Genomic DNA, 18,108 nt, shown 5'->3' with positions numbered 1-18,108 from the left:
TTTAAAATTTTTAGTCCATTAACATCATAGCAGAAAGAATGGCAGCATGCAGGCAGGCATGCTGCTGGGGGAGGACCTGAGAGTTCTGCATTTTCATGAGAAGACACCCAGGAAAGACTGTCTTCCAGTCAAGTAGTAGGAGAGGCTTTTTTGTATGTTCCAGAGCTCCAAAAACCACCACCATTGTAATTGACTACCTTCAAAACTGTAACATCTACTCCACAATGCATGCCCCCTAATAGTCCCATTTCTTAGGGCCAAGCACATTCAAATCCACAACTTAATTTTACAATGACTGCTTTCAAGCATTTAAATATGATAAGGACATGCAAAGGCTTTACCACACTGTTTACATTTATGAAGTTTCTTTACAGTATGGGATCTTTTATGTTATGGAGACTAGTGAGACAGGCGAAGGCGTTAGCACCTTGACTACATTCATAGTTTCTTTCCATAATGGTTGTCTTTACGATTTTTGAGACAAAAACTTTATGAAAAGGCTGTTTCCACCTTGATTACATTCATAAAATTTCTTTCTAGTATGTGTATGTTTTTGGAGACATTTCCCTTGTGAATAGGCTTTACCACAATGACTACATTCTTAAGGTTTCTTTCCAGTATGAGTTCTTTTATGTCTTTGGAGATGACTGGGTCTTGCAAACGTTTTACCACATTGATTACATTCATAAGGCTTCTCTCTAGTATGTGTTCTTTTATGATATTGGAGATTACTCTTTTGTGAAAAGGCTTTACCACATTGATTGCATTCATAAGGCTTCTCTCCAGTATGTGTTATTTTATGATATTGGAGACCACTCTGACATGAAAAGGCTTTACCACATTGATTACATTCATAAGGCTTCTATCCAGTATGTATTCTTTTATGATATTGGAGACTACTGTTCTGTGAAAAGGCTTTACCACATTGATTACATTCATACGGCTTATCTCCAGTATGTCTTCTTTTATGATATTGGAGATGACTGAGAAATGAAAAGGCTTTACCACATTGACTACATTCATATCGTTTCTCTCTAGTATGACTTCTTACATGCCTTTCATGTCTTCTGGAACTTTGACAATGTTCTCCAATATGATGGTCTTCCCAACGATAGCCTATAACAGTGAGGTTCTGGAAGGTCTCCAGCATCACATCTTTGTAAAGACTCTTTTGGGAAGGATCCAGCAAATTCCATTCTTCCTGAGTGAAGTTCACATGCACATCTTCATAACTCACTGCATCCACTCTAGGTCCCATCATCCTCTGCCAGTCTGGTGTGGGTCTGGTGCGGTCAGGCTCAGAGGTTCATGGGTGAGGGGTCACGTTGTGGTGGGGTGTCATGGAGTGGGCTTCCTCCTTTGACTTGCATCTTCTCTCCCCATCAATCTGTGCAAATATGTTCATGCACTTCTTTAAAAAAATGATTTAGCTGAATTGATATCCTTTACACAAATCCTTTCCTTTTTTTTTCACTAAAATTACCACAGAAATATAATTCTTATGATGCAAAGGATAAAAAGGTGTATTCATCTAAAAACTATGCACAAAGAAAGTTTAAAATGTGTACATATGGTAAATGTATTATAGTTTAAGTCAAATTTAGTGAATTTAAAGCAATTTTTTAAAAGATTTTCTTAATTAGATATTTTCTTTATTTAGATGTCATATGACATCTCCTTTCTCAGTTATAGGATTTGTAAAGATCTTTTCCCTATTTGTTGGTTGCTGTTTCATCCTATTGACAGTGTCTTTTGCCTTACAGAAGCTTTGTCATTTTATGAGGTGCCATTTGTCAATTCTTGATCTTAGAGCATAAGCTATTGGTGTTCTGTTCAGGAAATTTTCCCCTGTGCCCATGTGCTCGAGGCTTTTCCCAACATTCTTTTCTATTAGTTTCAGTGTATCTGGTTTTATGTGGAGATCCTTGATCGACTTGGACTTGAACTTTGTAAAGGAGATAGGAATGGATTGAATTGCATTCTTCTACATGCTAACTGCCAGTTGAACCAGCACCATTTGTTGAAAATGCTGTCTTTTTTCCACTGGATGGTTTTAGCTCCTTTTTCAAAGATGAAGTGACCATAGGTGTGTGGGTTCATTTCTGGTTCTTCAATTCTATTCCCTTGGTCCACCTACTTGTTACTGTACCAATACCATGCAGTTTTTGTCACAATTGCTCTATAGTACAGCTTAAGGTCCTGGATGGTGATTCCATCAGAAGTTCTTTTATTGTTGAGAATAATTTTCTCTATCCTAGGTTTTTTGTTATTCCAGATGAATTTGCACTTGCTTTTTCTAAGTCTGTGAAAAATTGGGTTAGAATTTTGATGGGGATTGCATTGAATCTGTTGATTGCTTTTAGCAAGATGGCCATTTTTACTATATTAATCCTGCTAGTCCATGACTATGGGAGACCTTCCCATCTTCTGAGATCCTCTTCGATTTCCTTCTTCAAAGACTTGAAGTTCTTTTTTTTTTTTTTTCAAGACAGGGTTTCTTTGTAGCCCTGGCTGTCCTGGAACTTACTCTGTAGACCAAGCTGGCCTTGAACTCAGAAATCCATCTGCCTCTGCCTCCCAAGTGCTGGGATTAAAGGTGTGTGCTACCACTGCCTGGCTAGACTTGATGTTCTTATCATACAGATCTTTCACTTCCTAAGTTAGAGTCACACCAACGTATTTTATATTATTTGTGACTATTGTGAAGGGTGTTGTTTCCCTATTTCTTTCTCAGCCTGTTTATCCTTTGTGTAGAGGAAGGTCACTGATTTGCTTGAGTTGATTTTATATCCAGCTACTTTGCTGAAGTTGTTTTGTCAGGTTTAGGAGCTCTCTGGTGGAATTTTTGGGGTCACTTAAGTATACTATCATATCATCAGCAAATAGTGATAATTTGACTTCTTCCTTTCCAATTTTTATTCCTCTATCTCTTTTTTTTGTTTATTGCTCTGGATAGGACTTCAAGTACAATATTGACTAGGTAGGGAGAGAGTGGGCAGCCTTGTCTAGTCCCTGATTTTAGTGGGATTGCTTCAAGTTTCTTTCCATTTAGTTTGATGTTGGCCACTGGTTTGCTGTATATTGCTTTTATTATGTTTAAGTATGGGCCTTGAATTCCTGATCTTTCCAAGACTTTTATCATCAAGGGATGTTGGATTTTGTCAAATGTATTCTCAGCATCTAATGAGATGATCATATGTTTTTTTTTCCTTTGAGTTTGTTTATATAGTGAATTACATTGATGAATTTCCTTATATTGAACCATTCCTGCATCCCTGGGAAGGTACCATGAGGTACTGAGAAGAAGATATATTCTTTTATTTTAGGATAAAGTGTTCTATAGATATCTGTTAAATCCATTTTGTTCATAACTACTGTTAGTTTCATTGTGTCTCTTTTTAGCTTTTGTTTCAATGATCTGTCCATTGATGAGACTGAGGTGTTGAAGTCTCCCGTTATTATTGTGTGTGGTGTGATGTGTGCTTTGAGGTTTAATAAAGTTTCTTTTATGAATGTGGATGCCCTTGCATTTGGAGCACAGATTTCAGAATTGAGTGTTCATCTTGGTAGATTTTACAATTGATTAGTATGAAGTCTCCCTCCCTATGTTTTTTGATAACTTTAGGTTGAAAGTCGACTTTATTCGACATTAGAATGGCTTCTCCAGCTCGGTTCTTTGGACCATTTGCTTGGAAAAATGTTTTCCAGCCTTTTACTCTGAGGTAGAGTCTGTCTTTGTCACTGAGGACGGTTTCCTGTATGCCACAAAATGTTGGCTCATGTTTACCTATCCAGTCTGTTAGTATATATCTTTTTATTGGGGAGTTGAGTCCATTGATATTATGAGATATCACAGAACAGTAATTGTTGCTTCATGTTATTTTTGTTGTTAGAGTTGGAAAATTCTGTTCATGTGGCTATCTTCTTTTACTTTTGTTGAAAGATTCCTTTCTTGCTTTTCCTAGGGTGTAGTTTTCTTCCTTGTGTTGGAGTTTCCATTTATTATCTTTGAAGGGCTGGATTTATGGAAAGGTATTGTGTAAATTTGGTTTTGTCCTGGAATACCTTGGTATCTCCATCTATGGTAATTGAAAGTTTTGCTGGGTATAGTAGCCTAGGCTGGCATTTGTGTTCTCTTACATTATGTATGATATCTGCCCAAGAATTTCTGGCTTTCATAGTCTCTGGCAAGAAGTCTGGCATAATTCTGATAGGTCTGTCTTTATGTTGTACTGTGAGCGGCTCGCTGCTTAGGTCTGGGTGACAAATCAGTGGCAAGATGATATAAATAATTTAGGAAACCACACTGCTTTATAGTTTGCTTTATATATTATTAGTTTGAATAAATGATTATGACTTCTAGGTTGCTGGTACCATCTTTAAAATTAGATGTCAGTCAACTTCAACAACTAAAACCCATACATAAAATATAGAATCAGATAGTAGCACTAATTTATATTGATTAACTACAAGGCTAGAAAGATCAAACACATATTGATTTATATGACTAGAATTAGTATCTATGTTGGTAAGTACAATGGCAAAGATATTTTAGATATCAGAAAGAAGTCATTTGGATTTAAGACAATTTATACCTCTCTGTTATCTTGAATTCAAGGCCAATGTTCCTTAAAGTGGTATTTTGCCTTAAGAATTTACATGAAGAAATTAAAATATCAATATAGTAGTTAAGTCTTAACTTTTGCATATCTTTAAATATACTACATTATGAAATCAAGAGATGCACAAGTAATTTTTCTTAATATTGTTGTATACCCTATACTAAAAACTTATCAATATTTTACCTTTAATTTTACCAAATATTTTAGAATAGTGTTTTTTAAAGTAGGCACAGTCTTCATCACTATTTGATAATCTTGTACTTCCATCATGCATTCTTCATATTCTATTATATCTTGCATAATCCTAGGAGACACATTTCAATTTTGGGTTGATCACACTCAAAACATCCTTAGGTTTGGTTTTTACTATTTTATTCTTATGTTTTGATTTTTAGTATATCTGTGACTCAAACTATAGCCTTAAACTACATGCATTTTTAAAATTAAAACTAGAACTGTATTATTTTTCTACATATTCTAGTGAAAAGAAATATGGCAGCAAAGACTGTTTATAAGGTTTCAATTGATAACATGGACTTTGGAGAATGTAATTATATGTAAACTCCATGCTAATTAAGTGTCCACAATTTGTTCATATTGTGGGACCTGTAAGAAGCTGTTTAAAGCAAGGGACTCCTACATCTGGAGGATATTTTAAGACAATGAAGCATCCTGTCTGTAGCCTGCACAGTCGTCTCGCTAGCAAGAAGACACGCGGACACTAGGTTCCTTCTGCAGCAACGTTTATTGTCCTCCTCCATAGGGAAAAAAGGTCAAGCCAATAATCCCACTGCTTATATACACCACAGTGCAGCGTGTCTGCCCACAGCGTGGCGTGTCTGCCCATGATTGGCTGTTCGCTCATTACCCTACTTAACGCCCCGGGATGGGCCGTGACATGGCGTCTTTTTCACTCTACGCATATGGCAAACAGTTCTCTACGCACATGCGCAAACAGTTGTTTACTAGGAGTCGACAGCGGAAGTAGGCGCCATCTTGCCATGGCGAATGCCTCTCCAGCTTCACCGCTCCCCATACCTGTCTATGGCATAGTGACTGGTATTTACTTTAGATTACTGCCAGCATTAGACTAGAAGAAATGGTGTTGTTGCAAATTCTCAGAATGTATTGGTGGTTCTTAATCTAAATGGCTAATTCAAAAATTTACTATTCATCTTTACCCACATGAATCACATTCATTACTTCTAATTGGAAACCAAATTATTACATTCTGATTAGTAAAATATAATGCATTGGGAAAACAATCATTAATAATTGTGCCAATAATTTTGTATTAAATTAATCAATATTTTATGCATATAGTTTAATTTAATATATTTTGAATAATTTTGTATATTACTATTTTCAAACTACTGAGGAGTAAGTTGTATCAGAGAAGCTTATTCATAGTGAAAATTCATAGTACTTAGTAATATTTCAATATCTTAAGTGTGTGCCATTTTCATTTTGGTGCACCTAAAAGATAACACTAAAAAATGGTACTAAAAGGTTGCACTATGGTCATTTTTTAAGGAAAAAGATTTGTAGATGAGGTGTACACAACACCAGTATTCTATTAATATCATTCATTCTATTAGGTCTTATTGCCTTAACTGTTCTTACCTCTATTATACTTTCCAGCAACCTATTTCCCACTCTGCTTGTAAACTTTGAGGAGGCAGTAGTTGAACAAGATACACTTAAGCCCTGAACTATGAGGGTTATCGAATTTTAATTTACATAGTCATATAAGAGCTAAAACTTTGATCCTATCTATGATACTCAGATAGCACAATAAAACTAGAACAGAATCATATATTATAGAATTTTTAATAAGGATATTATAGTGCACACATCCATCATGCTCCAATGCCATGTCCCTGATGAAACTGAGTGAAATGTAAAGTGCATAAAAATTCAGCATTGGTAGTATTTGTAGGTCTGAACTTGAATTCAGTAATCAAAATTGGAATAAAAATTTAAGGTGAAAGGCAAATTGAAAAGGGCAGAGGGAAAAAAGCAGAAATCAGTGCAACAGGTAGGAAACTGCTAGGTACTGTAAAATGGAGTGTATTCACATGAGTAGGGGTTCAATATTTAATAGAAACATTTCAGGAGTGTGTGGAGATGGTCACAGTTAGAGAAAACAATTGTGAAGAGAAAACGTTTTAAATTGCCCCAATTGATATAGAACAGATAAATTCAGCTGACTTTGTTTGTTGTTCTGTTCTCTGGGACAAGTTTTTCTTCTAAGTTGAAAAGGTTCGTTAGAAATATAACTATAGACCATTCCATATTGCCAAGAAGGAAGAACTAATCATATTGTAGGTGTTAATAATATAGTTTTGGTGGCATTATACTTTATCCATATATACTAACTCGTTGTGGTAAATCTCCAACCCAAATATGCCCCAGCAATGAAAACACAACTAAATTAATATGAATGCAAGCTGTGCACCTAGAATGGGCAGATCTACCACTATACTACAATCCTCCCCATCTATGAGACCCCATAACTTGTGGTTTCTCCAGGCCACGTGCTTCTACTATGCTTTCCCTCCACCTCCTCCTCTGTCTCTCTCTATCAAATTTGATCCCTATAACTCTGGAAGGTGTAAATACCTTAATCACCTTTTCCAAAAACACAAAATACAAAACCTTTTCCCCAAATCAGTATATCATTCAGCCAGTAATCAGAAAAAACCTGTAACTTGCCCTCTGTCCCAGAGGAACAATAAAATAACCACAATGCTCAAATTGACACACATTTTAACCTATTTAGGCCTTTCTAATTTATCATGTCAGGATATTAACCCAAAATTCGCATGGAATCCAAGTTAGAGAACATGAGTCTCCTGCAGACTTTATTATATCATCTTTAAAACAATTGATTCACACTACTATCTATATCACACTACTATCTATATCTGCTTATAAGAGGCATCTTGTCAAACCAGGATTTAAACCCAAAATTCCCATGGAGCCCACGTTAGACAGAATATGAGTATCTTGTAAGACTTATTAGAGCAATATATCTTTATACCATCTTTAAAGCAATTAATTCAAACTTCTACTAATATCTGTCTATAGGAAGCAGATAGTTTTTAATTGTTAAACTCTCTGCCTAGAGCAGGTATCCTATTATACCATCTATCTGTTGTGCTCTCTAAGTGGAGCCACAAACATTTATTTAATTATTACCTATTATAATATCTATATTATGCTCTCTAAGTGGAGCCACAGACTTCTATTAATTAATACCTGTTCATAGCAGGTGATTATCACTGTTCTCTCTACTAGGAGTCAGTGACTGATATTACCTATCTAGTTCCAAATCTCAAGTGAAATTCCCCATCTTTAAGCATCAAAAACTTGTATTTCTCTCTTATATCAGTGAATTACCTTGTCAGGAGCTCTTCTGTATTTCTGTCTTCTGATTCTTTATTCACAGGGAGGAGTTGAATGTGTCTGTGTCCCTGTTTGGGGGTTGGGGAGGCAGGGAGGGGAGCAAAGGATACGGGGAAGTGAGCACAGAAAGGCTCCCGCAGGCATAGATGCCTCTCTGCCTTTCTCTGTCGGCCACCCTCAAACCCAGTCAGCTTCAAGTCCATAGTGCTGCAGCCTATATCACTGGCCAAGCCCCATTCAGGGGTTGGAGGGCAGTGAATGTTTATCTCAGGTTAGCTGGGTTCAAATCAATAAGTTGGGCGCCAATTTGTTGCGGTAAATCTCCAACCCAAATATGCCCCAGCAATGAAAACACAACACAATTAATATGAATACAAGCTGAGAGCCTAGATTGGGCAGATCTACCACTACACTACCGTCCTCCCCATCTACGAGACCCCTTATAACTTATGGTTTCTCCAGACCATGTGCTTCTGCTCCTCTTTCCTTCCACCTTCTCCTCTGTCTCCCTTTGTCTCTCACTCCTTCTTTTACCAACTTTCATCTCCACCTTCCCTTTTCACTGCCCAAACACTGGCTCTAGCCTTTATTTTAAAAATTAAGGTGGGAAGAAGGTTTACAGGAAATCGCTTGAGTGCTGACTCATTCCTTGTTCCCAACCTGTCACAGGAGTAAGGAATTAGCATCAAATTACAAATAGTCCCAGAGCTATCTCCAACACTAACAGAAATAAAAAACTGTTGAACAAATACCCCTAGAATAAAAATTCATAATTAGGTGTAAATACAAGGATACTGTACACCATCTTCCTATGAATGGTCTATTATCTTGGGATATGATACTACTGAGGAAGACAAATTTAACTCTTGTCTCATGTTTTATCTACCCTTAGGGACCATAAGGTAACTGCAGAAAGAAAATACACATGAATATTCAATGATGAGTAATTGCATCCTGGACTAAGAATTCTATCCCTCCTTAAACTACATAAAAACAAATAAACTAAAAAAAAAAATCAATAATAAAATCATAGAAAGTCTCAGCCATGTCTGCACCAGTTTGTATTCCCAGCAATTCTGAGGCTAAAGTCATGGGATCAATGATCTGATTCCAACTTGAGCTACCTAACTAGACCCTGTCTTAAACATTCCCAAATTTAAAACTCTGAGAATCCTGAGAATATCTGATCAATTACAAAATATTTGTCTCTAAAGAGGTACAATAAATGCTCTAGGAAGGAAATAATAAATAACTCGTAGCATTGTGGAACACTCCAAAGACTTTGTGTTTTGAAATCTAGTGCTTATTTTTCTCAGTCATGAATCTTTAATGGCAGCACTTCAGGAAGGAAGTTGGCCATTAAGACAGTCAAGAAAAAGTGTGGTTTTCTTTTTTGCCTGTGTTGTGGAGCAGGAGCAGCACTGAGTCAGTGGGTACACAAAGCACATTACTGCATTTGTCTTTCTGTTGCCTCTTTAAGGGTGCAACCTTTTCTTCTGAGATGAAAAGCCAGTATTTTCCCCCAAAAATCTATGACTTTAAGAATGATCATGGAACCTTATGGTCAATGCTATACTTCTTCATTTCTGCTGCCCGGTCACTATGATATATAATATGGCTATTATAACTCCACCATGTTTATATTATGCCGTGTTTTATACACACAAGTAATACCCACAAACTGCAAAGACATTTTGGTATATTTGTCATGAAATGAAAAAACTGACTGTCAAAATTCTGGGGTTCTGTATTTCCTTATAGCATTGACTTAGTTTCAAATTCCTAAGATAAAAAGTGAAAATGTTATATTCAAATTTGAACACAACATTCTTAAAGACAAGGACATTTTCTTTAAGGCTTCAGTAAAAGATTTTCATACTTTCCCTCAGCTCTTCTTCTTCCAAGACCAAGCTTAGCATTTCATCATTGCTTAAAAACTCAATACATAATGCCAAAAATAGCATCCCAATGGAAAGCTTTTTTGCAGTTTTCGGCATGTGTTCTGTTCTGTTTTGTTTTTAATGCTAAAATCCCTAGGGCTGCATAGCCAAACCACTGTTTCATTTTCTGGTGCTGTAATGACAAACAAAAAACTACAATCCACTCTTAACAGCAAATTTTAAAAATGCATCAATGCTCCAAAGGGAAACGTACACCAAGAATTATAAGTTCCATTAGGCAGTGTCCCACTTGTAGGGCGACATTTATGGGCTTCTTTTGATGGTATAATTCCTCAAGAGGCACTACAGATTATGTGAGAGTCAGCAGTGACTCATCTTCTAAAACTAGCACACAGAAACTTTCGTAGTAGTTTTCTGAACTGCTCTTCCCCATTTTGAAGTTTGACCTTCAAAAGCAATAATATACATCTTCACTAAACTGAATGGTCATATGCAAACTATGTCTACATATGTATGCGTGTATCTTTCTATCTATTAATCCATTTATATCTATTATATATTTGCCTATTTGCTTATTTACCTGTCATACATTTATCTATATGTATCTATTATATATATATATGCATTAACCATTATTCCTTGCATATATATGCATATATATGAGTAAAAACATATAAATGAGAATATGTTAAATGGGAAAAAAGACAGAAGGAGAGAATAAAGATATATCCTTACAAAGACTTAAAATTTCCCTGGAAAAATACATTTAAGATGTTCTTAAACTTAAACAAACTGTGTTTAATTTTGAATTTGCTTTGTTATGGTTGTTTACTGTTTTGTTTTATGTATTTTCTTGGGCTAAGAATTTTTATTTTTTTCTTTTATTGAATATTTTATTTATTTACATTTCAAATGTTATCTCCTTTCCCATTTTCCCCTCAGGAAACACCCTATCCCATCTCCCTTCCACCTGCTTCTATAAAGGTGCTCCCCCACCTATGAACCCACTCCTGCCTCCCTGCCCTGGCATTTCCCCATACTGGGGCATAAAGCCTTCACAGGACCAAGGGCCTGTCCTCCCACTGATGCTTAACAAGGCCATCCTCTGCTACATATACGTCTGGAACCATGGGTACCTTCATGTGTACTCTGTTAGTGGTTTAGTCTGTGGTAGTTCTGGAGGGTCTGGTTGGTTGATATTGTTGTTTTCCTATGGAGTTGCAGTCCCTTCAGCTCCTTCAGTCCTTTCTCTAGCTCATTAATTGGGGACCCCCATGCTTAGTCCAAATTCATCTTTCTTAAAGGGGTACAAACATGGTATTGAAAAACACTAAGTTTATGCATTCATGTATTCTTTTTTGATCCCATGTTCAGCAACAGCCTAATTGGTCATCAAATAAAAAAGAAAGAAAAACAAAAATACTGTGCTTCTTAGGTGTGTGAGACTTAGCGAATTCTCTGTATTACTTTTTAATTTTTTAAACAACATTCTTCATTTTCAAAAAGAACTTACTCATTTATAATATTAACTTCTTCAGAGGGAGAGTTTAGATCAGCAGGAAAGATTTCAAATAACAAATAGTCTATAACCCAGACTCTGGGAAATATTGATAAAGATAGAAAAATAATAATAAATTCAGCAATCTTGTACAAGTCAAGTAGACAAACTGCCTTGACATAGCTCATGTAATTCCCAAAGATTAGAGCCTGTTGGTGTATACCAATGTTATCAAACTTCACTAATTATCAAGATCACCTACATGACTTCTGGCTAAAAATACAGATGCTCAGCACCACAGGAGATTCTAATTTTGTGGGCAAGGAGTAGAGCTGAAGAAAGTCAATTATTAACAGGTACCCCAGGTGATTTTATTGATTCTGAAAGTTTGAGCTTGGCTGATTAGTCAACACATGCCCCTGGCAGCATTCTTCTTGCTACCTGCAGCTGACTTAAGTAAGGACTCTCATGAAAGTACATTTTCTTTCTAAAATTTCTTATACAGTTTAGACACAATTATTGTCTTTTCTCCTGGCAAAACCATGGACAGTTCTATATACCTGGAATTAAAAGTTGTTCCTATTTCCTTGCTGGCTAGGTATAGCAAAATTTTGAACTTTTCTTTGCTGTCTCTGGATTAGCATGTTGTAACTACTTTCCTTTTGTAGTAACTATTACTTTAGTGCTTTATGTTTGTTTATTATTACATTAGCTCAGTGTTCAACCTGTAGTACTAAGACACACACACACAAAAGATTTGACTGATTGAAAGCACACACAAAATTTCCCCAGATGTTCTTCCTCGATAGTTCAGGAATCCAATATTTTTATTATCATTGTTTAGTTCTCTAAGAATTTCATACAATGTATTTTGATTACACATATTCTCCTCCTCACACAGACAATATTTTATTGTCATTTCTTTTTGTATTTTTATGATGTTTTTGTTTATTTTTTTCAACTCATCAAGTACTATAAGGGTGCTCATGTAGTCAGATGTTTTAACATCCAACTCTTGCAGTAGCTACTGACTGACAATAGACCAAATCCTCAGCTAGGGCAGGGATTTGGTGATCTCCTTTCCTCTCTAATCTGACATTTCAACTTACTTGAGAAGATCTTGTGCATCCTTTTATACCTACTGGGAATTCATGTGTTACCATGCTGTTACATCTCCTAGCCACTATTTCATCTCAATTCTCAAATTGGGAACACTTTATCTGCATGCAACACTTTCTTCACCCAGCGGGAGAAGAATACGTTCATAAAATATGCGTTTAGGACAAGGGGCAGGAATGCAGAGGACATACTCAGACTGTTCTATGGACATAGAATAACAGACTACCCCCTTCCAGAGTGAATTTATACGCTTGTCTATAATGCACTGCGGCTTCTAAGTCTCAAGATGATATTATACTCACTTGCCTTCTGTTTTATCCTTTAGTTCCAGAAATAGATATGTATGCTTCCCTGTGCAGGAGTGTAGCACACTGTAAATTTAAATCATGTCTCTTAATATTTATTTAATCCCTTTGTATTAGTTTAAATAAATTAAAATTGTAAATTTTCAATTATATTAGGAATACAGAAAAGAGGGTAATTTTAGCAGCATGTAACTGTTTTTCCTCTTAAGTAGAACAGAGCAAGCATCAAATGTACATTTATTTTTATTTTTCTATTGTGTTTAAAGTTTTGGTACAATATAACTATATTAATAACTCTGAGCTTTAAAATTTAAGTAATGAAAAGGCTACCATTTTCTTTCTGCAAGGAAGAAAGGAGATTATATCCACACTGCAAATACCACCATACAGCCTATTGTCGATATTAACATTCAGCAACCAAGGTTGCCTGTACACAAGAGTGATTTAAATTTCTTCTTAAATCTGTTTAAATACATTATTATTTGAATCTACTTTCTTTTGTTACAGACTATCGAAATTAAAATACTCAAAAGAAGTATTTAACAGAGTACATTATAGTTCCTGAGAAATTAAGAAAGCTCTTAACTCTTATTTTTTAATTATTTTATTTACATTCCTAATGTTTCCTCGATTCTTGGTCCCTGCTCCAAGAGTTCTTTACCCCAACCCACTTCCCCTTTGCCTTTGATAGGGTGCTCTCCCACTCATCCATCCACCACACAACCCCTAAGGCACCCGACCACCTGCCTCACACCATCCCTTCACTTGGAGCTATATATAACTTCTGGAGGTAGTCTCTTCACATTCTATCTCCCTACTGTTGGGCAGAATGCTGTTAATTCTTTTTAAAACAAAAATTTCCAGGCAAAACAATAACAAACTGGTTTCAATATAACTGACAATTGAAAGAGCCAAGCATTTTTTTTGTACTGTGCTTAAGCTTTCAATTAATTAATTTTATTTTCCAAATAATTGAACTGTTCTTCGAACAATAATAGGTAGAACAATTTTTTTTTACTCCAGGTATACAAGCTAGTGAACAGAAAAATGTCATCTCCATCTTCATCTGTATTAAGAAAGTTTGTGGTCATTTCTACAAACATCTTCCACAACTGAAACAATTTCAGCAGCCATTTTTTAAGTCAGCTTTAACTTTAATGAGTTTTAACATTTTGACTTCCCTGCTTTGGGGAAGGATTGACTATTTCATATATTTAATCTAGAGTTGACATTTTTGCTATTTTCATATCCTCAAATTTATACACCACCATTAGCATTATATTTATTTTTAAAATCATTTTAGCAATTACTAGACATGAAAATAACCTTCAGTCTAAACTAATCAAGTATATACAAAAATAATTTCTACATGAACTAGAACTTACCCACACATAAAGTCCAGAAATTTTGGTAATCATGTTATTACAATAACAGACAGGTTTGTAACAAGTGGATTTTATGTATATGCTTACCATCATCTAAAAATTTGTGCTTATTATTTCCTGCTGCTACTATCAAAAGTTATCCTGAACTGGATGGCTCAAAAAGAAAATACATATTCTCTATTTATGAGGAATACCATGAATCTTAGTTGTAAATCTAAGGTGTACACAAGTTTATGTTTTTCTAATGTTTCCAGTATCAAGAAGTCTTAGATTCATATATATTTGTTTGTGGGTTCAAACGTGCACATGCAAATACAAATGGCAAATGGAAGAGTGTATTAATTAGTCTGGATGTATAGTTACAGGTGGTTTTGTGCTGCTTGACATGGGTACTAAGAACTAACTGTGATTCTCTGGAAAATCATCGGTAGTCTTAACCAATGAGCCATCTCTCCAGTTCTCAATTTGTAATTTCTTTTATTTGTGAGGGTAATTAAATGGAGGACTTTCTCTACAATACATTATCATCCCATTTTAATCCTCTAATGGCTATGAATGTTTCTTTGTTGATAGCGTTTTGCCTTCACATTTAATTTCTGATATATCAAACATTTATAGTAGGGTAGTGCTGTATTTTTTCCTGGTCATAATTGGGATATTGACCTCAATTTCAAGATATACACCATGAAGTTGAGTTGACTGACATAATTTCAGACAACCTTGTCATCTCAATATTTTCAGCCCTAAATATCCTGGTAAGAATTTATGACATATTAGTCAACATACTCACAGATTCCATGTATTTGGGCATAAAAATTTGAAGTATGGATATTCAACTGATTACAGTAGATAAAAAAGTCTCATAAGACATGTCATATAAGTAGCATATTTTGTTGCATTTTATATTTTAAAATATTCAATATACAAGATATCATAAATCTAGGCATAACATTTACATCATTACTATAACATTATAATACATGTGCTTACTGTGTAGGCTAAAATGAAAATTCAGAATGTTATCTTTAGCTTATATGCCACCTTAAACTGATTTGCTACATTGCAAGAATACTTCATTCTCAGAGTGAACTGAAATCTCTATATTGCCAGAAAACATTTAGATGAATGCAATAAACAATGGACAGTTATTTAAAGCAGCACATTTCCATGAAGAAATTCAGGCAATGGAAAGTATTGATCAATTGGTGATTTGTGGGTTTTGACAGAGCAAAACCTCAAATCATATTCAATTGTTGTCATGTAATATCCATTTTCCACAAGCAAGTTTTGTAACCTCTCTGTAAGATTGTTTTCTTACTAGAAAATTGAGTAGATAATAGCATCTGTCAAATGAGTCATTAATAATGTTGGTATTTATTTCTTACAAGAGGTGAGTATCTATGTGATAAGAGCAGAGCAACATGATTTGGAACCAGGTGGTAAGTGGAGGAAGAGAAGAGGTATAATAAGCAACATCAGGGAAGTGCAATTTACTTTATCCCTGATTAAAGAACATCATTTCCAATAGTCTTCTAACATCATTCTTTAGGAAAAGGAAAGATCCATATTTCCATACCAAATAGCTTTCAATGACATATAGTTCCCTATAATCAATTCTGTAAAGATATTTTCAAATGTAGAAATATTTCACCTTTCTAATTATGAAGCAAAAATGAAAGTCTTTTTCCTTCAAATATTTTATTCCAATTATTAGTTGTTATAAGCCATTATAAGCCATATTGACTGTTGACTTTCAAACAATTAAACATGATTCTGTGTATGTATATGTGCACAGAGAACCACTGCATGTGTGTGAAGATCACAAAAAATTTTCTGAAATTACTTATCTCATTTAGAATGAAGGTTCTGGGATCAAACCCAAGTCTTTTGTTTAGCAGTAAAAATTAATTTCATGTGAGATAGAAATTTTGATGAATCTACTAACATTGGGAACACATCTTAGAAAAATGAAGGGCTTATATTATACACCATGATTAACATTAGAGAACACATCTCAGATAAAGAGAGACATGCAGTATATGCCATAGTCAACATTACAGTAAACAGAGAAAATCTAGAAACATAAAACTAGAAATGAAATAAATGTATCCATTCGTTCTACTCTTATTCAGCATAGTGATTGAAGTCTTAGCTAAAGCAATAATACAAAAGACAAATAAAATGGATATAAGTTGGCTAGTACTAAATACATACACTGTCAGTCTCTTTAAACAGATTAACAAGAACCTATACTTTTTTTTTTCAAAAAGAAATCATTTAAAAACTATCTCATTCAGAATATATGGAACAAAGGAACATCCCTAGAAGTATAAAATAGATTTTATGAATGGATGGGGATACTGCACGGTGGCAGAAACAGGAGGAAGAGGAAAACATGGAGTTAAGGGTGGAAATGAGGGGAGAAACAGCCTGAATTGAGGAACATTTGAGGGGTGGTATGAATGCCTAAAGCAGTGGAAACTCCCTAACATATATCAAGATGACTCTAAGGATGTCAGGAGATAATGAAGGAGACATAATCCCAGTGGCCCATATTTTATCACCAAATGAAGCTCCCAGTACCAGCAATGGGTTATGTACGATTGAGTTGCTAGCCAAAGAAAACCAATGGAAGTCCCCAGACAATGGAAGCATTTGCCAAGATAACAGGGTTGCTTCTGCTCAACTAGACAGCAATGCTGAGAAGCCAACACCTTCAAAACTCATTGGACATGGCGTTGTCAAACCCACATGGCACCTTCACCCTGACCTTCCAATGCCCTTGGTATGGGAAGCTACTATGCAGGTTAACAAAAGAAGGCGGTTAATGTGGTTGGTGCTTTTTTTGAGCGCTGCTTAAACCTAAAGTACTCTTCAATTACAAACCTTCCACAAATCATTTTGAAGTCTAAATGTCAGTCCCACCCACTTTCAATAAAGTCACTGAGTGACTCATTTTCAGCCTTGCTCTTTTCTATTACATGTAAAAACATTACTTGAACAAGGGAAATTTTAAGGTGTAAAACATAAATGACTAACCTTGTAAAAGGAGGGGTTTGCTTCCCATTATGTATAATCATCTTTGTTAATAAGACGAAAAGAAAATAGGATTGTCCCAATGTTTTATCTTAGTCGTTAGTCTAGTTCTTTGTGCATTCTTCATGTAAGATTGTACTTTAGAGGGAGTAATTCATTAACAAACCATACATCATTTTTTGTATACATATGCATCTCCTGTTGAAGATCCAGTTTTCTATAGAAGAAAACCGAGAAACCTAAATTGATAATTTTCAAAATATATTTCCAAAACTACATGTTCTTTGTCTACCAATATTTTCATTTGACCTTTTGATCAGTTTGTAAGTGAATGTGACATGTGAAATTACTTCTGGCCATAAACCTTTGATTTCAGAGTAACTTCCACTCCACATGAGTGTTTTTATAACTACAGATTACTGTGTAGTGACGGTTTAATGACAGCTGTCATGGAAAGGCTTTTATGAAGCATTTGTTGATCTTTTAGTGCTACCTAGTATAAGCCGCCTTTCCGTCCAGTGGAAATAAGGAAGCAAACAACGAGCTCTTCTCCAAGCAGGTTTTATTCAGGAACCTTCATTTTTACTTCTTCTCTAGCTAGCTTCTTTTATATTCTTCTATATCTTCTTCTTACATCTTACTAGTTACATCTTTCTACTTTCTTCTTACTTACTCCTATTTCCTACTTACTCCTATTCCCTACATCTTACTACATACATCTTACTTCTATTCTTATTCTTACATCTTCTATCCTTACATCTTACTTCTATCTTTACATCTTATTTCTATATCTACATACTTACTCCTATCTATACATACCTACTCACTATTCTA

General features: G+C 35.1%; 1 protein-coding gene across 1 annotated transcript; it reads right to left on the bottom strand.

The window, feature by feature from the left end:
- Positions 1-335: 335 nt before the first annotated feature.
- Positions 336-1,307, bottom strand: LOC116084511 (zinc finger protein 431-like). The gene has a single exon (XM_031361535.1). It carries the CDS (start codon positions 1,259-1,261, stop codon positions 863-865), a length of 399 nt encoding a protein of 132 aa, XP_031217395.1. The 5' UTR covers positions 1,262-1,307; the 3' UTR covers positions 336-862.
- Between the last annotated feature and the right edge of the window lie 16,801 nt (positions 1,308-18,108).

The sequence above is a fragment of the Mastomys coucha genome, unplaced genomic scaffold, assembly GCF_008632895.1.
Source record: "Mastomys coucha isolate ucsf_1 unplaced genomic scaffold, UCSF_Mcou_1 pScaffold9, whole genome shotgun sequence".
In the NCBI taxonomy this organism is placed as follows: Eukaryota; Metazoa; Chordata; class Mammalia; order Rodentia; family Muridae; genus Mastomys; species Mastomys coucha.
The sequence above is the reverse complement of the archived record's forward strand: the minus strand, read 5'-3'. Positions and strand labels throughout refer to the sequence as shown.

Excerpts from the sequence above, each read along its gene's own strand:
- LOC116084511 (XM_031361535.1), bottom strand. The coding sequence starts at position 1,261 with ATGATGGGACCTAGAGTGGATGCAGTGAGTTATGAAGATGTGCATGTG.